The following is a 21,151-nucleotide window of genomic DNA, read 5'->3' as shown; positions in this document are numbered from 1 at the left end:
CATGATTTGTGCATGGACGTAACTCCATAATGTAGTCAGTGTTATGAATCTCTCGAAAGTTTCTGCAGCCTTAAAAAAAAAAAATTTAAAAAATTTAAAAGACCCAAAACATTAATTGAAAATATTTATTCAAAAACTGAGTTGGCAAGAAGGACGTTTGAACTTTGTAATAAGCACAACTTGAGTTACAAGTGCTCGATCAGTCGTCTGTACAGTGGACGCGGATTTAATAAATGATTGGCCAGAGACAAAGTACCATGAAATATGCAAACATGACAAACAGAAATCTGAACATACCGGTAGTTAATAATCCGTGTGTACAAAAGTGGAAAACAAATGTTGACCTTAATTAAAATAAATACTTTTCATGCCCGCATGTAATCAAAATAAGGGCTATGGACTCGCAGGCCAGCGCAGCGCCTCAGCCAGCGTGGAGAGAAGTGAGGACTGTGTCCATAGGCGTGTTGTCGCATGGCTCAATCTAATCTATCGATTGAACCAGCAAACACATAATGATCAGGTCTTTGAGCCTCGGCCCAGAAACCCGGCAGGCAAGAAACAGATGAACTGTGCAGATGTTTGGTCATCCATGTAGAACAGTAGAGTTGTCATTTTGCTATGGCTTTGATTCAATGATAATCACATGTATTAGTGTAAGATTCTGCTAATCAGATAAGAGTTGTAGATAAGAGACAAAATGCTACGAAACCGTTTAGCCTCATTCGTTTCAAAGTGTTTTAACTTTTTAACAATTGCAAATCGCAAAACAACCACAAGAATCTATTTTTAATGTTGGAAAAGGAGTAATTGCCTCTCAGTGGAAGAAGCAGGGTTGAAGCATGGGAATCTAAAGTGAACCTAAATAACTGTGAAAGCCGACTGAGCGACTCTTCTGGCACCATCTTATCTGAAGACCTTTGTGTTCTGACTCGACATCTTCCAGACTCTTGAGTACACGTGAGTACAGAACACAGATCTCCAGCTTATGAGGCAGAAAAAACACAAGTACAGTAAACAGAGTTGCATTGCTGTTCAGTAAAAATCATCAGTGAGTAGCATTGTTTGACATGTTCCTTCAATACTAATGTGTATTAATACGCTACTGAAAATAGTCCAACAAATTGGCTACTTCCTCCCGTTTGACAAATTACAGTGCCAACCATTTGATAAAATACCTGAAAAGAAACCTAAAACACGGAGGAATTTAACATCTTCAGTAGTCAGTAAGTATTAAAAGTCAGACTACAGTTAATCATTTCAATCTTACCATGTTATTCAAATACAATAAACACAAAAAATGACACTTAAGTGTGTGTAAGGGTTTTTGCAGGGTTAGTAATAAGTCATTTTATCTGGAATATTACATTCATAAAGCCCAATTTAAATTTGGAGTTATGGCTTCTACCAAGTCATTGGTGTCTTCCCGTCCCACATGAGTGACGTCAGTTTTTAATAAGCATCCCAACAAAGCACCTGAAACCAGTTTTCAATTTTTACATGCAAATGAAATGGGATTAGCAGATGAAGGGATAAAGAATAAAATACTGTGGAAGAAACTATTTCAAGATGAAGCACAGCCATTCTTCTCAAATAGAAAAAGGCATGTTCTCTAATTGGTAAGTTTAATTGCAACACAAATTAAAATGCAAGAGTAACTAAGATATTTGGAAGGCCGGTGTAAAGAGCAGACGGGAAAAAAAAAAGGTGATGTTGTTGAACATGAAAACCAGAAAAGGATCAATAATCAGCGGACACACGAGTTAGAAACAATTTACACAAAATATTTACACCTGTGTCGCTTGGTCACACACACACACACATCCAGAGTCAAAGTACAAACCCTAAATCATACTTTCACACGTAGCACTTCACAAATAGACACCACTGATACAGCAGCAATGAACAGAAACAAACAAACAAACAAACAACAAACCACTGGAGCACAGTTTACATCTCAGTAGGCACAGCAGAGCGTTGGCAGATGTAGTGCACATTCAATGACGTCTCTGTAACACACGAGTCCGTTAACAAAAAGGGGACGATTAGAACTTAACCCGGAAGTCCGTTCAAACCACGGAGAGAAACAGGAATCAACACATCAACGCTTTTTGGACCGAAGAAGTGAAGGTAAAAGCAGAATAGTGAAGGTCCAGGGTCGTCACAGCAGCTCCTCCAGACGCCAGACACGCCCCTCAGACGCCAGACACGCCCCTCAGACGCCAGACACGCCCCTCAGACAAAAGCCCAGGGAACTTTAAGTGACTGTATGGAGAACCAGCGCTGGCACACAACTCTACATCACATTGGACGGGAGGTCAGGGACTGCTACGCAATCAGGGATGAAGAAAACTACATGACAAACCTCATCCTCATCACAGGGGGCGTTTGAAAAGGGGCCCGAGTGAGCGGCCCCGTGCACAGCGTCCCAATGATGGCGTAAGGACCTGGTTTGTCTCCGTCTAACTTCACAGCGAATTTAAGACTCAATGAATAGTCATCTGTGTAATCTTTAACAAGTGGGATGACAATCACACAAGAGTTTATACAAAACACACTTAACAAGTAACCCTGAATGACCAGAAGTTAAAGTAAAAGAAAACAATGAACATTCATTAGTAAAACAAGAGGTCGTTGTGTGTGCAGCTCCAACTAAACACCATCCACCAGAGTCTTTAAACATGAACGTCACTTTACGTGGTGGTTCCTGTGTAATAAGATTTATCATTTTTTAGAGCGCAACTAGAACCAGGTTCTTGTGTCCAAGCGACTTGTGTCCAGTACTGAGAGCGAGAGCTGCAGACGACCACCCTGAACAGGCCGTCATGTAAGAGGGCTTAATTCCTACCAGTGACGGGCTCAGTTTGTTAGTGTCTGACAGCATCAAAGAGCGGCTCCCGTTCTCTCTTCATGCGGCTTGTTAGCCGGTTAGCTTTGGAAAGGTCTCATTCTAATCTCCATTGTAGAAATCATCTAACTGCTCAGCCATGACATGGAGAATCTTTCGGTCCTCCAACACAAGCTCTGAACAGGCTAACAGTGACCTATGACCTGCTGGTGACCTCACAGGAGACCACCTTAGTCTGCTGAACTCCGTTGGTCTGAAAAATGAGCTCAACACCTGACGGACTGACCACAAAGCAGCCAAACGAATTGAGGCAGAGATTCTTTTTTACGTCTTAAAAAAACGTCCGTTTACTTTTATATTGACTTAGTAAAGAATGACCTGTAGCTGCCCATTCCTCTTCATCACTCAGGAAGGGACAGTTCAATTCAATTTACAACTTTTGTTATTCAAGGTCACTCTGAAACATGAGCAATCGCACTGGCAGATGAACAATGTGTGTCTCCTCCTCCGGAGCAATCGGCTTAAACACGAACGTAGCTGAAGGCGCTTTAGACATTTCATTATGGTCTAACATCAGCCAATTAATGAAGCCAGAGTGCCATTTTCTTGTTTCTCAGCTAGTCAGAGCCGTTATGAAAAGAAAAAGCTTTTTACGATAGAGACCAGCTCTAACCAACATTTTCCTTAGGAAAAATAAAGCCAACCGTGAAGAAAGAACTAAAAAGCAAAACTAAACTCCTTCTGGTGGAAACGTGTCAAACTTAAAAGAACCGCCGGGCCGAGTGTCGGTGACAGTCTTTGACCCGTGCAGGCCTCTGTCTCACACATGTCCTCCGCGCTGACATCACTTGGGCGCGGAGGGCCATATGGGGAGGACGTGGGCCTCCGTGTTGAAGACGTACTTGTCCAGACTGAGCAGCTCCGGGTCGTCGGAGAAGAGCAGGTAGAAGTACTTCAGCGTCTCGCCCAGGAAGAAGCTCTCCATCTTGTCCCGGGGCCCCGGGTTCAGGGGGTCACGGACGTTGTTGATGGACGTGTAGCCGCCTCCGGGGACCTAAAGAGGTGGAGACGTTCAGTCAGGTGGTATAAGGACACAAAATGTCACGTTAGTGGTAGTTTTAACAATCAGGGCCGTACTTTAGTGTAGTTATTGAAGCTCTGCAGTATTTCCCAGCCCCAGTCTCTGTACTTGGTGTCCTTGGTGAATCGGTACATGTAGAACAGACTTTCTACAGTCTCTGGCCGCAGCAGGTTGTGTCTGTCTGCAGGCTGGACATCAAAATGGGAGAAAGAAGATTTGGTCAGTTGTTGCTCAAAGCTCATTAAAAGACAGAAGCCACTGGGGCAAGATTACATTACATTACAGGTCATTTATCCAAAGCGACTTACATTACATTTTTAACCCGTGGCTTTTACATCTTTGCCCGGGGAGCAATTGGGGGTTAGGTGTCTTGCTCAGGGACACTTCGACATGGGACATGGGGCAGCCAGGACTTTAACCACCAACCTTGGTGGTTCCCAGCGTGGTCCCCCCCCCCTCTACCCCCTGCGCCACGACGACCCCAAGATGGCGGTTTGCACATCTCAAAACAAACTATAAAAATGTGCCTTATCCTATCATTTGTGCAATGAAAGTGCTACAAATGTGTCAATATAACAGATAAACATTACATAAAAATATTTCATGGGTTTACAGAAAAGGAGTCTGTCTGCTGTCGATAAAACAACTAGCGAGGCTCTGGAGCCTCTTTTTAATGGGGATTTTTATTTATCCAATTTGCTTTATCGTACTGACATAAAAGCCACCTATAAACAACGGTTTAAACATTTAAAACAATCCAAGGATTCGCCAGCATGCGACCCACGTGTCTTTGATCACAGACTGTGTTTAACAAGTGAAGTACTCATACCTGATAAATCTGGTAAAATCTGACTTTCATTTCCTTAGTTTGTAATGCTGTAATCGGAATGGGCTCTTTGGCATGTTTTACATTTATATTTGAGGTTACTCAAGGCGTCAGTGGAGATGCTTTGATCAACGTGGAGCAGTTAATGAAAAAGAAAATGTGAGGTAATGGACACAACTCCCATGACAGTGTTACTCAGCAGAGGGCGCATTCATTTTCGTTATTGGAGCGTCTTTCAAATTAAAGTATTCATTAGAAAGCACCAATGTGTCCCACACCTAAAGGAAAGACTTTTTCCAATTGTGCACCCATTTGAATTGAATTAACAAAGAAGTTTCCTTGTTATTTCTTTACAAAAGGTCAGTTGCAATTGGGAGCATTCTTCTTAGTTTTAACTGTATCGGAAATCAACATTTTGATAAGTCCCAGTACATGAGGGCTATAGTAGAGAGAGACACGCCTAAATCAGACATGAACATCATATTCGCCCAGCCAAACAGATGTTTAAAAATAGTGTATAAACCAAAAGATATAAAAAAGGAAATCAGCAATAACATGGTAACAAATGAAGCCAGCATTCCGGTATGAGCGTCACCTTGACAACCACATCGTTCCCATCGTTGGCCTGCAGGTTGAAGTGTACGATCTCCGGGCTCAGCCCAGTCTCCATCTGTTTGTACATCTGGTGACACGTCTCCATCAACTGCACAGCCAGATCCATGTGGTCCCCCGGGAGGCCGTTGTGGGCCCCGAGGGCCAATGTCCCCGGGAGGAAGCAGACAAGGTGGTCCTGCAGAAAGAGAGCGAAGCGCAATCAGGAAGGACGACACTGAATCAATCGGACCCGGCTGATGGACAAAGCGGCACGTGTGCACGGCTCCGGAATCCATACAAGCAGGGACGATGATTAATTGAACAAGGTGGTCATTCTGTTTGGGCCTTGTGCTCATTGGCTACGACAATCAGAGGTCCTCGTGCTGTGAGCAGCGTTTAGCGACGATACTATGCAACCCTACAAACTGAGCCCTCGCGTTGTAAAGCTGCGCTGGGGATCAACTGGTGACCTGATGCCGGCATGGGCATGTTGCTCAGTGTCCTCCGGGGAGCATCCCTACCATTTTAGGGTTGAAGCGGCTATGGGACAACTCTCCCACAAAGGTCAATTTGCTGGGCCCCGTCTGTCTCACAAGATGTTTTCTCACTCCATCCACAGCCTGAAGGTAGTCCTCCAACAGGCTACAACAAGACACACACACAGGAAATGGGACAGAAAGTGACAGTCGATAGAATATCAGTCAGTCCCTGGTCACTCAGTTTAGGGCTGTGCAATATGAACGCAGTAATCACCATTTAAAAAAATAAAAAATGTGGTGTTGACTAAATCACAATATGGCAGACACAAATAGACAGATATCATACTCAACCAAGAAACAAGCTAACTAAATATGATCTCATCAATACACTTAAACAGACATTGGATCAGTATCATCTCGTAGCTCTGATCCCGTACACTGAATGTCACGTCGGATCATGTTATTCTCAAACTGCGCCTTGCTACTGGCTGTGTTGTTCCAGCTTAAAAACCCATTGTTTCCTGTCACAATAACAAAACATCAACTGAGAAAAGCCAAGTTGGATTTACTCGTCTTCCGTCTTGCCTCCCTGGATCCACTGCTTGAGCAGGTATTCATAGTAGCTGTCTGCCCTGGCGCCCAGTGTGAAGACTCCTTTGTGGGTGAACTGGCCAGTGTTGGTGTTGATGAACATGGGCACCAGGCCGTCTTGTTTGCCCGGCAGCTTGTGGACCAGCTTCATGACCTCGTTCACAACCTCCTGGTAAAAAAAACAACAAGAAAAAGGAGCTGCCATTAGCATGCAGCCATGAGATAATGAACCAAACAGCCGCTCTTTCCACACTGCTGGCGTGTGACCGATGGGTTTGGAAAATACTGCAATTTATTAATGGAAAATGATTTCCAATTTCACACTTTGATGAAATCGGGGCTCATCGAATGCTCCGTCTCAACGGCCTGTCTAAGGTTAGGACACAAATTACTCAAATTCATGTCAGCTTGGGCATAAAACCTTCAGGGGAAACCTCTGTTTTCTGGAATCACTCATAAACTGACAACCTGATGGATTCAACACAAATCCTAGCTCACGCTGGTCCCCTCAATCACACAAATGTGTGCACGTTGTACTTAATGTCCCATTCTAACGTGAAGCCTCCATCAGACTGCTAGAGAAACCGCCTCCAATCATCTTTCACTCCATCTCAGAGATCTGCCACGTGAGAGCGACGGGACACGCCCACCAGAGCACGTTGGCCCGGTCCGGAGGACCTCTTGGTATCCTGACCTGGTACTGCGGGTCCTGAGTGAGGCGGCTCAGCTCTCTGAATTCCAGCTGAATGCTTGTGACCTCGGCCAGCGTGCTGTCGGACGTCCATCGGGGGGGGTGGGCTGTCCCCTTCCCGATGTTCACGTCAGAGAACGGGATCTTTGAGGGAGTTTTGAAGGCAGGCATCAATCTGGACCCGAGATCTTTCTTTAAGTGGAGACAGGTAGAATTATGGGGGGGTGGGGGGGGGGGGCATATATACATTTTAATAATCAGTTAATAATCATTCACTTTGTAAATCTGAAAGCCCTGGTTAAAACTGAACTGAATTAAGGCAGAAGACTCTGAAAACTCAACCACTCTACAATATAGTAAACTACACAGCTACATGTTCAAATGTGACTCACAGCTTTCTCCAGAAAGAGTCGGTCTCCTGTCAGGTGGAAGGTGCTCAGCAGGCCCCCGAGAACACGGATGGTTGTCTCAAAAAGATTCACGTCCACGTTCTTGTCAAAAGACAGCTCTTTCTCTACCCAGTCCCTTGCTTCTGCAAACTCTGTGTGGGAGTGAGAGTGGGAGAGAGAGCGAGAGAGAAAGAGAACAAGGGGAGGAAAATATTTCAATTTTCTGACAGCAGTGACACTACCCAGGGGATGAAAAATGTTGCTGACATTGATGGATACAGAAGGGACTGTAAAAGGCTTTATAAAACTGTTTTCCTATACGTAGTAGTACTTTTTGTAGAGTATTTTTTGTCACACTTAAATGATCCAAATTTCTATTCTAATAACCGGCCATGAGAAGCGGCTTGTTTAAGGTCACAGCATCTCAATGGGATTTAAGTCCGAACTTATACCAGGCCGCTCCAATTCATGGTTCCATGGCAAGTGGTCCATCACACCACCCCCTTGTGTGCGTTGGTATGATGATTACTCTCCCATGCAGCCCATGTTTGCCCCGACTCATTGTCTTATCGTTGAATCATGACCTCTGACCTTAACTGAGGAAAGTGAGGCCTGCAGTTCTTTGTTTTAAGGGCCTTTCCAAAAAAATGTGGTTAATCGTAGTTAATTCATGATTTTTCACGTCTAAAATTAAAGAATTTAAAGCTGCATTTTGTATTTATTTAGATTATCTTTGTCTAAAATGAAAATGTGTTTGTAGACTAGAAGCATTTAAGTGTGTAAAAAACAAAAACAAAGCAGGAAGGGAAGTACTTTTCCACAGGACTGTAAATTGATGGTGCCCTTTTGAAATTAATAAATTCATATTTTAAAATTTTTCACAATGTCTTATCTGCCTATGGTAAAAATTAAATGAGCATCAAGAGAGGAGATAACTGACATTCAATACTGACATTGGGGTCAATTGTGGGTTTCGGGACAGAGGATGTCGTGTGTGTACAGACTGTAAAGCCCTCGGAGGCAAATTTGTAATTTGCGATTTTGGGCTATACAAAATAAAATAAAATGAATTGAATACCTTCTTTTAGGCCCAAAATCCACATTGTGTCCAAGGAATCAATGAGCGTCAGACCCAGACCGAACCATTCACCAAAGGACCTGGAGATAGGCCTGAGCTCATCATGACCCCAGGCATAGTCTTTGTAGCCTTTCCACGCGTGCCTGAAGGCATCACAGACAGCCTCCAGTCTGTCCACAGTCCCAGTAGGAACTACAGGCAAAAGGAATGATTAAAGAATAAGGGGTGTTGTCTTAAAACTGTTTCCTCTACAACAATGTTGCCCTCAACAATGTGCAGTAAAGCAAAGGGGAAAATTGGAACCAAGAAACGTTTCTCATATTCAGAAAGAATAGAATGAAGAATAGTTCTACAACGCTGTAGAACAATAAAGTATGCCAACAATCGGATAGTTTCAGTGTTTTACATCATCAGAAAGTGGAAATCTGGGTTTCGGACTGTTTTTTCTTTGTTGTTTTGATTAACAAAAAAACAAAACAACAAATGAATGGCTAACCGTTTGTTGACGACCATGTACCTTAACTTCTCACGTTCACTTCCTGTAAAAATCCATAGTAAAATGGCTTGAATATGAATTCAGTAAAGACCTTCCGGTGGGACGGTGTCAGCGGGGTTGGCCGGGCCTGGGGGAGGCGCAGCGTCTCCCACAATGGCCGAGGGGGGAGGCTCTGTGGCCTGGTCCGCTTCGATCATTGCTCCTCTCCAGCTGTGAGACACAAAAGAAAAACCCAACTTGTAACTGCGTCGATAAATTAATGCACTGCGATGGATGCCTGAGTGCGGCTGGAAAATGCTTGAATCCGTGATTCAAGCATTTCCGTGAGTAATATAATTTTAGTCAGAAATGTCATGATGGTAATCGACCCGTGTTGATGGGAAATGTGGTTGAATGAAGCAATGACCTCCTCAGCGTGTGCTGCATTGGACAAGAAAGCTGCACGATAGTGATGCACTTGGGAGGTGAGGAAGAACTAAGGCGATCTCAGCTTGGTATTCCAGTCGCTGCCTCTGGGTATCCGGGGGGGCTTTTTAGAAGCCGCTCAAAAACGATATTACATTGCAGTCTCGCTTCCTTTCCCAACACTGAAAACGGCGACCTAAAATATGAGTGCAGTGAACGATCTGGACGAGGCTACAGTTTGTGTATTATGGCCGGATGTTCAATCATATTTATTCAAGCCAGCGTATGCTGGCAATGGAAATGCAGTGGACAGCATTAGTTGTGACAAACATATTACCTGACAATCTTCTTGTCTTTGTCCTCCTCCTCTCCTGCTACTTCTTCTTGAACCACCTCTTGCACTTGCTTCTCTGCACGGACTGTGTCTGAAGTATTTCCGTCTTTCTGAAGGCTCGGGGGACCTCTCTTGTTTGGGGAATTCTTCTTCTATGGATAACAGTTGCACATTTCACATAAGGGGCTGTTCTAGACCAGCAGTGACCCAATAAGCACAGGAACAGAGATCCCTAATAAAAGGGTTTGTCTCTAGTGTCTGTTCACGACTCCTCCCATTAAAATAAATTACTTAAGAGCCTTATGAGTCCACTGTACATCTCATCTAAAAAATGTACCTTTAGTTAGGCAAGGTCAATAAATGATGACTGCTGTGCAATTAATAAATAGAAACACAGCCCTCACCTTTATGGGAGGTTTAGGCAAAATGGGGACGTTTGGTCCTTTGGGCTCCACCACAGCACCTGCAGCCGCATCTGGTTCCACAGCTGGCCGGACATGTGGCCCTGCTGCAGGAGGCGGGGCTTTACCTGCAGCATCATCCAATATAGACTTGACACCTCGCGGAAGATCCGTCACGTCTCTGTCATTCAGCTCCAGCAAGTCCTCCCTGTCAGACCATCCTGAACACAAAATGAATAAGACAAAAGTCTGAGACCAAGTCCACACTGTGCCAGCTAACGAAATGCTCATTAGCAAACAGCTATCAGAATATTAGTGCATGCTAAGACGATTGTTTACAAAGATGGAAAGTTGGAAATGCTTGCATCCAAAACACAAAGCACTAGCGTTTTCATATTCAAGCATTGAAGCAATTCACCAAAATAGATTATTATCATCCCCAAACACACACACAGGCCATCCAACTAATCAGCTTGTGTATACGAGAGTTCAGCGTTGTGCTGGCCGGAGCCGCTTACCTCTCCACTGCTGTGTGACGCTGGGATAAGTGAGAAGTCCAAATATGAGCAGCAGAGCCAGCAGGAACAGGACCAGGCTCCGCTGGAGACGAGACAGCTGCTTCCATTTCTGTAGGCAGATAAAAAAGAAACACATGAAGCAGACTACACTGACACGCGTCTCGCAGCTCTTTATTTCAACTCATAAGTGTCCGTCAGCAGATTAAAAAAAATCCTCCCCATCTTAAAATATCTAATAAATCCGTTTACGGCCCTATGCAAATAGCAGAGTGAAAAAGGGGAAAAGGCCAATGGCCTTTGTGGGGGAGTTTACCCTGAGTGAACTCAGCATATCTCTCCACCTGATGAGCTCAGTGTCAGCTCATAAATAACTGATCCAAGTAAGCAGCCATACCTGGCAGTGCAGAGGGAGGGACTCATTGTCTCCCAGGGGAGAAGACACACACACGGGACGGACGCCACTCGCTTATCTGCTCTAATCAACACCTGTGCAATACCTTGAAACTATTGAGCCATTGTCAAACAACCCACGGCAGTCTCTCTTTCTCTCTCTGAAGGGAGGTTTTATTTTTTACTTTGCTCATGGAACCCTCTTCATAAGACCAACAACGTATTCTGTTCAAGCCAATACTGCGGTTTACCACATTTTTAGCATGTTATAGCACATAAACACACCTGTAGATCGGTCTTTCCCATCCATGCCAAAATGGATGTGTGAAGAGCAAAGCACGCATCAGGTACACATAATAACTCCTTTCAGGTAATACTGCACAGTAACAAAAACACTTATTCTTTTTCTCCATCTGCAGGTTGTCTTTTCAAAGAGTCACACAGACACTGCTATAGACGACAAGGAGAACAAAAGCCCTCTAAATCTAGACGGAAACCAATGCCATGTGTAAAAGGGTTTACAAACAGAGACAAGCCACTCAGCGGAACATGATTTGCGGGGAATGGCTTTATGAGGAGCCATAAAATGTAATCAAATGTGAAGACCAACAGGTGGAGGGGAAGGCTACCGGGCAGATCAACGACCGGTCGGTTGATGTACTGCTGGAACAAAACGCTGCGGATCGGTCGATGAGAGCCCTGGGTTGCCTTTGAATCCAGAGAACTAAAGGGGATGCATTGCCTTCATGGGAGCTGGATGAGCCAATGTGCTTCTACTGAAAAAAGGAACAAAAAGAACTAATCATATTGAAACGATTGATTAAAGAAGCCTTTTTGTTTGTGATTAGGGGGTGCAGATGCAGAGGGGGAGGAAGAAGAGTGTGAAGTAATGTGACAATCCAACATTGAGGGATCGTCCTGCTGTTTTCTGAGAAAGCAGATGTGTTGGGGGGGGGGGGGGGGGGGGGGGGGTATTCATAACACTGACAAGTGTACAGAGAAAAGCACTCTCTCATTGCTCCCATCAAAGTCCATTTAGCTGAACAAACAGTAACCATGGACTTTATAATGTGTCATTGCTAAGCGCCCATCGTGATCCCCTAATCCTTCAAAACTTGAAACTAGATATTCTGGTAACATGCATGTTTACAATGTTGACTGAAGTAGTAATACGTCAATTGAAAAGTAGTGTCATTCCTTAATATAGTTCCATACAAGGACTTTTTATTAATGCCAGCAGGACACAAGTGGAGATTACACCTGCAGGCAAAAACAACAGTCTTTTTCAAAACAGGAGGCTATGTCCATATCTTTTACCAGTTTTTCCACAAGGAAAGAAAAAAACGGAATAAAGCAGCAAACCCTGAGGAAGGAGCAGCAAAGTATGACTGTAAAAAAATCAAACCAACAAAAAGGAGACAGAAGAGACTCACAGTGGGAGGGTCTAAAAGCAGAGAAGGCAAGATTGGAGAGCATGTGCAAGGAGAGAGGAGCGAGCCAGAGATGAGCAGGGTGTGATATCGCTGTAGTGATCATGTGCTCCAGGCATGCTTCTATCTGAGGAGTTTGAAGTTGTGGCTGCTCGATAACAAAAAGGAGTGAACAAGACTGAAACATAGAAATTAATTCATCTCAACGATCCATTTCATGAAGACGCTCTATCGGGGAGGAAGTGACCAGAAGAATACCACCCAAGAGAATAAGCAATGCGTAGACTAGGACATAATACAGTTTTGAGATTTTTTCATACAGTTTCTTATAATATCTCTAGCTTAATAATATCCGACCATTGTGGATATTACTGCAAATCAATCGATGTTCAGGATTGATGATGATTTAAATCAATATAAAGTTTCATGATGTCTGAGGTAATTGTTGCCCTAGATTTGTGAAAGCTAGGAGTTTCAAAGTAAACCTGTTAATCTATGAGATCTGTGTTTCCCCCATTGAAACAACACCCGGAAAAAGTGTGAAAAAAAAAAAGGTTTTTAGGTACTTTCCCACGCACAACAGTTCCACAATGACATATGTACGAATATTTGCAACAGCGGACTGACGACCCCCCCCGGCGCTCAGCCAAACTGTTTGCTCGACTACTACCCCACCCTGAACAGTCGGAAGAGGATCACCACCTCTGCCCGAAAAAAACGCGGTTTAGAATACACTCTGGCAAAATGTGGTGAGATTGTCGGCACTTCTAACACAGCCGTTCACTGGAGAGTTGAGAGCAAAGTGCCCGAGGACAGCAGGACGAGTCGCTAGTTCAACATGTTCCACCCGGTGGAATTCTGCCATACATGATCAAATGTGTGGAGTTGTGGTTAAAAAATGCAATTAAACAAAAGTGTCTAAAATACACGCTGAATATTCAGATGACATAAAACCACAAAGTCCTAAAGGAAGGGTTCCCACTACGAACAACTGTGCTCATCAATTTAAAAAAACATTTAAAAAAAAGGTATCCACTTAATTCGCTATTTTGATAATGGTGGTGGATAATTTCAATTAACAAAGCTCCAAAATCACCCATTGGTGGAAAGTTTGGCTTAAGAATTCACCTCATTATCATACTCATTAAACCATTCGGTGAAGTTTTCACACATTTATTCAGTTTTTTTTCCACCTCTGTCCATGAAGCATCATGGTATCAAACGACATGTACCGCAGTATATTCGGTTATCCTTGCCTTCCGCCACTGACCTCAACCAGAAAGCTTTGGTATTGCTGTTTCACGCGAGTTGAACATGAGATCATTATTTTGCATCAGACACGGGGTTTCTGTGTCAAAATGGTCACAGTCTCTCTCGATCAAGAGCCGTGATGTGCACGCCGCACCACTCACCCTCCAGCAGGACTGTCGGCGGTGCTTGCCGTTGTTGTAAGAGGGACCGTGGGGATCACTGAGCGTCAGGGAGATGAAGTCTTTTCTGGAAGGCGGATACATCCTCTGATCCGGACAGACAGCGTTGGCTCATAGAAGCTGCATTCAGAGTAAAGTGACAACACAGTTAGCCTAACCAGGAATACTATCTTAAATAATTAAATGTAAAACAAACTGTAAGCACGGCCCATATTTGCGTTGTGGAAAAAAAAGGATTGGTTAAATAATCAATCTACACAAAAATCTGATGACTATTTGACTATTTGCATGATTATACCACACTCATTAAATAGTTCAAACTTCTCAAATGTCAGCATTTGTCCCCTTTGTCTGCAAATGTAATACTTTTTTTTTAATCATAGAAAATGGAAAATCCAATTAGATGATGCCCACCACAAGGATAACACAGAGCGATGTATTTGCATCCTTCGACTAAGCAATTACAGAGAAGCAACGTGCAGTATCAAAGCATCACAAAGATGACGGCTGCAAGTGGCCTACAGCTCTAATGGTGCATCATCTTCATGAAGATAATTCCAACAATGTAACTGATCGTGATTCATGGTATTTATGCTTTGACAATTCTGCAGTTTCGACCTATATAATACGTCTGTCGGTTTCTTACGGCTTGTAGTTTTACTATAATTATCAGCATCAACCTCCTCAGCGCATTGGCCATCTTCCGTAAGCAAGACGACTTCCGTAAGTCGTCATTTCTAATGCAGGTTAGGGGTTAGCAGGTTTGACACAACGATGACGCCCTGTTTGTGTGTGTATGTGTGTTTACGTGGTATTTGCACCAACAACTGAGATAACAGCTTTAAAGCAATGTTGTTTGAAGAAGAACGGGCTTTACACCCGACAATATAATTATTTCAACCAGGTTGTAAGAAGGCAAAACAGTTGAAACTAGGTACCATTATAACACAAACGAGTTCTTTCAGCCAAGCAGGCTAATGCATTGCCGCTACCGTATCAGTTACCGTGTTACCTTAGTGAGCTACCGGCTTCCACGGCACCGTTTCTACACACGTTACATTAAATACTAGTCACACACTTCGCGGTCTGCCGCTCACCTTTCTGCCCGGTCGGGTTTCTTCACAGCGACGGTATTCTCTGCAGGGCAGTTGGCTAGCTACGAGAAGCTAACGTTAGCTTGTGTTTCTAAACGGAACGTGAAACTGTTCGGTAGCGTAAAGAAGCGACATGCACCACAATAGTCCGTCCCACTGTCACGCGAGACGACCGGCTGCTAGATGACATGTCAGACAAATGAAACCGGGCGGAAACATGGCTAAAGTTAGCGAGTGAGGACAGACAAATGCGGAAGAGAGTTGACAAGTGATGACGCTGTGCGTCATGTGACGCGTGCACGTGCTGAGACGTGCGTTAACCCCAATTCAGCACCGCGTTCTCAGCGTTTTGTTTTTTTTCAAGCTGGTTTTCATTTTAAAAAGGCTCCTTTAAAAAGCCTTAAGCGGTGAGCCCACTAATAAATCTACATGTAATTAATACATAATTAATAATAATAATTAATACATAATAAAACTATATTTTCGCACCGTTGCCATATGGACAAAACTCACGGGTTTGCATGTGGAGGAACTTAAGTAGGCTGCTACAGTGTCACTTAATCGGTAGGAATCTACTGAGAGGGTCACATTTGAACTTCTTCTGACACTTTTCCTAAGAATTACTTAGAAAAAGAAAAGAAGCAATCATCATGTAAATAAATATATGAAACTACAAAATGAACTAATTGTCTATCCGTAATCAATAACATTATTTATAACTCATTATGGAAGAAGGCATTTTTCCAACCTCTGATTAACATAGATTATACTCCTACTGTTCCCAGACTTTAATCCATTACCAACAGCAGGTCCATACATCCACTTATCCTCTGGCTCTATAATGAGGTTACTTTTTAAAATTATATTTCCGCTACTATTGGATTGATTGTTACTGTGAAATTTTAAATTCGACATTCCACCTGTTTCTGATGGACCACCACAAACTGTCTTAAGTGTCCCCTCTGCTGTGGTGACCTAGTTCTTAAGAAAATAGATTAAAATGTCAAGGAGTGTTTACCCAAAGCCTTGCAAATGTGTTTTGTTAAGAAATACCAAGGGAATGTTTTTTATTTGATAAAAGAAAATGTTGTCCAATGTACTTCTATCTATCATTCTCTTTTCTCATTATATCCGAATTAGGTTTGGAGGGGATTGTGTAGCCTCTAATTTTGTAACAAGCAGAATGCAGCTCCAATTAACACTGTATTTACAGTCCCATAATAATAAAAAGATATGTTATGATTATGGGGTGCAGATGCAGATGTACATATGGAGATGTCCACCATTATCAGGTCAGAACTTTATTCCAAAACTTTGATTCATGAACACACCATTGCTAAACTTTGATGAATACACAGAGTCAATATTTGGCTATGTATTTGTTTTTAATTCAGCTGACAGTTCTTTGAATGAGCTGATGGGGCGAATCACACAAGATGGATGTCCAGCATGTCATTTCAGACGTGATACTTCGTACAAAACAAGTAAAGTAAAAATGATCAGTCTCAGCCAGCCAAGGCTATCATATGGAATGATGACAAATCTAAACATAAAAGGAAAACATGTAGTATCAAACACCAGGCCAGAATTTCTAATCCAGTCCAATTAGTCTAATTGAGATTAAGAATAAGTACATTTCTTCCCTGTTACATAACGGAATTTTCAGTCAAGCCCGATGACCACAAGCTCCCTGAGATCCCCCTCAAATGACTCCCGCACTCCCTGCACGGAGGGCACACCTTATTACTCACTGCTCACCAACTCTGGGACACACAGCGAATCGTGGTTCTGTTGAGAGGCTACAAGGCTTGCTGCTTCTATCTGGACAAAAGCTCTGCTCAGATCAAATTAATCACCTGAATGAAATTCAGCAATTACTCAATGCTAAGTGGGTTGCAATTTCTTTCCCACCATGGGGCTGACAAAGCTCTGCAGGGCCGGGGGGGGGGGCTCCTATTACTCCACAGCCAAACGTATGCACGATTATTTTCAATACAGTGAGAGTAAATAGAGTATTGTTCTGGGACGACATAAGTAGATCTGCACCCTCCGGTTATTTAGTCTTGAGTTTTGGTTTGCATGAGAAGAACACAGTTCTATTAAAACAGTAAGTAGTCTAATGTAAACCTGCTAAATACATGCGTAGCAGAATTAAGTAATTCAAATGTGGTGAACTTTGTACAGTCAGGAATAAATCCATAAACCAGCAGCAATGTTTATGTCAGAGAACCGCAGAGAAAAGGAGAAAATACTAGTCTGATAATCTAACTAAATTCTCCATTTGTTGCACCTAATATTTCAGTCAGAGATTGTGTTCATGACTACATTTGAATTCGATGTGTTTAATTATTCTCTTTGTTGGATTATCAGGTGTGGGCTGCACGGTGGTCTGGTGGTCAGCGCCGTGGTTTCACTGCAAGAAAGTCCCGGCTCAACGGGTACTCCGGTTTCCTCCCACAGTCCAAAGACGAGCTCTGGGCTAAAATTGCCCGTAGGTGTGTAAATGTGATTGTTGGTTTGTCTCTGTGTAGCTCTGCAACTGGCTGGCGACCAGTCCAGGATGAACGCCGTGTCTCTCGCCTGAAGTTGGCTGTGATTGACTGCGGCCCCCCGGCGACCCTGCAGGACGGATAAGTGGTTTGAAGATGGATGATTGATTGATTATCGGGTGTGGTCTTTTATCAGATCAGTTGTGATTGGTTGTGACTGTGGCTACTTTATAAATATGTCGCTCATTGTAATGTTTTTTAAATCGACTTTAACTGATTTATTTTTTTTGTTTTAATACTAAACTACAAAACATATTGTGGCAACAACAGCTTTAGCAGCTATGTGTACATTATTTAATGTATCATACCTGAGACGTCAAAAAGTACCCCTTACAATTACATTTAACTGGAAAAACCATAAACTAGGTTTTATTAAAATGAGGAAATTTGCTGTTGAAAACACTAAGTATGCATGCGTGACTCTCTTTTCATACTGTTTGGGGAGACCAGAGAAGCTGTGTCCTCATGCAGAACACGTTGTTAAGAGGTCAGGTCAGACAGTCTGGCTTTTATACGTGCGGGGGGCCGACTGAAGCCCAAAATAGATAACTCACATAATTCAAACGGAGTGAAAAAAAACATTGTATATAAAGTAGAAAAAACCCATACATTTTTAAATTATGCAATACAAGATAAACGTGTCTGTAAACAAAATTGACTCGCTTGTGTCCTCTCAGATTCTTGAATATCGGAGTCACTCAACTTGAGGGATTGATCCCCTCAAAAACAGAGGAGAGGTAAGTGACGTCTTCAGAAATTGGAAGCGATGTTCCAGTCCTCTAGGTGTCCATGGTTTGAACAGAGGCTTGTGTCCCACGGCTGTTCGGCACCTCTAGCTGAAACACACAGGTCCAACAGTGAAGCCGAAGTGGTGTGTGAAGTTGCCTCCACCCATCAGCGCTACGTCTCTCAGAGGAAGCAGATGGAGGTCCTCAAACTCAAAGACAGACTCCCGAGGTCCAGAAAGGGTCTCTTCTCCAGGCTGACAAACGGGAAACAGAACAAAAAATGATTTCTCATCTAACAGCAAGGAATCCAGGAATCACTGATGTCGATGATGTTTTTTCGATGTGACGTTGAGCTTTTCTAACCAACATTAAGAGTATCAACAGAAAACACACGCTAAGATTAATAATATAACGATGAAAATGGGCTGATTTTGCGTACCACGCAGTCTTTAAGCGCTCCGAGGTAACTTTGCTTCCTTGTGTCAGTGAGGAATTTGATGTCGCTGTCTGTCTGTCCCAGTCTGTGTCCTGGGTGGCAGGAGAAGGTCACATTCTGCACGGCAGTGCTGCTGTGCAGCCTCAGAAAACGCATCTGGACCACATTAGCACCTGGATAGTAAAACTGTTAAAAAAGGAATAAGAATGTCATTAACAATATTAAAAAGGTAAGAACAAAGTAAGCTAATGGAAAATAGACAAAATGTTCTTTTTATCAACTCCATAACCATATGACCAAAAACAATACAAGAAAAATGTGTGCAGAAAATCTACTATTGTGGAGTAGTCCTGGCATGTTTTTCATTCCCTTCACCTGAAACCCTTGCTCCAGCCTGCTGAGCCACTGGAAGGACGCCTCGTCAGAAAGTTCTTCCATCCAGGCTTTGGTGGGCAACTGCAGGCAGAGAAAATAGGGCATGTATTTGGAAATCTGAATTCAAGTCCCGCTTTCAAATGAAAGACTTGGCGAGGTCAACAATATTCAGACATCTGCTGATGAGTTCTGGATTAGCATGCAGCTCAAGTATGAACCTGAGGTATATCGGCTCAGTGAGTTATGTATTCACTTCACATCAGAGACCAATTCATATTCTTCTTTGCTCGAGCGAGTCCGTTTTTATATGGAGCTGTCTATATTAGACTTGAGAGGGTGTGAGGTGAGTTTTGTTTTTTAAGATGAATGGCGGTTTTAGGGATTGTCCTCGTTCAGCTACAGCTCTTAAGAGTGTGGGACCAACGTGTGTGTGTGTGTGTGTGTGTGCGTGAAGCAGGATGTGACTAACGCAGTCAGTGAAACCAATATTATGTCATTGATAACCGATGAAATTACCGAAATAAGATTTTGGATTTTCCTTCAATGTGACTGAGTCAAAAGCTTAAGGTCAAGTCATCCCTGCAGATGTCTCGGTCGTCACTGTGAAAGGGTGAGCTGATAAGACAATCATCAAATTGATTTTCAGGCTGTACAACAAGGGGAATAGAGTTAGACCTAACGCTATTGATCTCAAGGTGCAATTTCCGGTAGCCTTTTCTCAGGTGATGCTTTCATACCTGAGAGTCTCGAGGATGAAGGCAGGTGTGTTTTGATGTGGAGGAGAAGCTGCAGTAGGCCAGCAGAGCGTCCCCTGTGCTGCCCTGGTTGGGGTCGATGTAATACATTCCTGGAGGAAAAGGTTAGCAAGAGTTCGATGAGATCAGGCAGGATGAAACTGCTGAGGTCCATGCTGACAATAAAGAGAAGAATAAATTAATATGGCAGTATAAAATGTTTTTGTAGAACTCGCGCTTTAACTAGTGCCTGCAGAGGAAACTGATGAGCACAGATCATTTGGATAATTTATAACATGTAATGTTCTTGAGTTAAAGTACATTGAGATGCTGTATGTTTAGAAGTATTACCACTTGAAATAGACAGTAAAACATGTATTTCTATATATTGCTATATTGTTTATGTTCAGGAATTATGATGATATTTTGTTATTTTGTGGCTAATAACACATTTTTTAAAACCAAATTTTGATGTTCAGAAAGCTGAGAATGTATCTCACTTTTACAGTTTCTGAAAAGCTCATATGGAGGATGATGCATTCATCTAAACAGAGAGGACAGTGTTATGAACTCAAGGCAGTGCAGCGATTCCCCAAATAATTCCCTGTTAGTGGGACTGACCGCTGCTGTATTCGGGGTGACAGATCCAGAGCTCCATGCATGTGGTGGCAGGATGCTCCTTGCTGCCATCGGGAGGATCCAGCATGAGCCGCAGCTCCTGCTGCAGAGAATCTAGCAGAGTCTGGATCAGAGAATAGTTGGGCTTATCGGACACATACATCAGGTCCTGGACATGGGAAAAAAACAGAAGAAAAAAGAAGTCAATCGGATTGCATTGCGGTCAACGCACATTCCAAATGCTCTTGTGGTAAATGTTTTGGCAGAAGTTTAATATGTAATAAATGTCGTGCCTTGAGCTGAGTCAACGTCATGTTCAGTGACTCTCCCGGAGGTCCAGGGACCCCAGGTGGGCCCTGAAACACAAGGAAGACGCACATATTGGGTACACGCTACAAATACAATATTGGAATCAACACACTGTATGTTGACAAATATAAAACTGCAACTGATTGATGAGAGGGAACTAAAAGACGTAAGAAATCTGAAGATATCGCGAATCAAACGCTGTGTTCAACAGCATGTGTAAAATCCCAAAATACAGGGTTGAACTTATGTCGGATAAAACCAAGGCATACGTTATAAACTAAGCCAGCAGTGAGGCACACAAGAAGTATGAAATAACAAACACTCATATCG

At 43.0% G+C, this 21,151-nt stretch overlaps 2 protein-coding genes across 3 annotated transcripts in view; both read right to left on the bottom strand.

Annotated features, from left to right (window-relative positions):
• Positions 1–111: 111 nt before the first annotated feature.
• Positions 112–15,458, bottom strand: man1b1a (mannosidase, alpha, class 1B, member 1a). Its single transcript, XM_040197870.2, has 14 exons — positions 15,076–15,458; positions 13,961–14,098; positions 10,729–10,837; positions 10,214–10,431; positions 9,813–9,961; positions 9,162–9,280; positions 8,575–8,766; positions 7,500–7,648; positions 7,111–7,299; positions 6,395–6,585; positions 5,868–5,988; positions 5,348–5,542; positions 3,983–4,114; positions 112–3,899 (listed from the first exon to the last, which is right to left on the bottom strand). Exons 2-14 carry the CDS (start codon positions 14,060–14,062, stop codon positions 3,690–3,692), a joined length of 2,076 nt encoding a protein of 691 aa, XP_040053804.1. The 5' UTR covers positions 14,063–14,098; positions 15,076–15,458; the 3' UTR covers positions 112–3,689.
• Positions 15,459–16,438: 980 nt separating this feature from the next.
• LOC120832092 (uncharacterized) overlaps positions 16,439–21,151 on the bottom strand; it is a 73,949-nt gene continuing 69,236 nt past the window's right edge. For both annotated transcript variants that reach the window (XM_040198130.2, XM_040198131.2), the window contains 6 exons: positions 20,806–20,868; positions 20,516–20,681; positions 19,898–20,007; positions 19,161–19,241; positions 18,789–18,971; positions 16,439–18,603 (listed from right to left, as the gene is read on the bottom strand). In XM_040198130.2, the coding sequence (XP_040054064.2) occupies positions 18,454–18,603; positions 18,789–18,971; positions 19,161–19,241; positions 19,898–20,007; positions 20,516–20,681; positions 20,806–20,868 (753 nt within the window). In that variant the 3' untranslated portion in view covers positions 16,439–18,453. The remainder of the gene's footprint in view (positions 18,604–18,788; positions 18,972–19,160; positions 19,242–19,897; positions 20,008–20,515; positions 20,682–20,805; positions 20,869–21,151) is intronic.

Source organism: Gasterosteus aculeatus, chromosome 14 (assembly GCF_964276395.1).
Source record: "Gasterosteus aculeatus chromosome 14, fGasAcu3.hap1.1, whole genome shotgun sequence".
NCBI classification, from domain to species: domain Eukaryota; kingdom Metazoa; phylum Chordata; class Actinopteri; order Perciformes; family Gasterosteidae; genus Gasterosteus; species Gasterosteus aculeatus.
The sequence above is the reverse complement of the archived record's forward strand: the minus strand, read 5'-3'. Positions and strand labels throughout refer to the sequence as shown.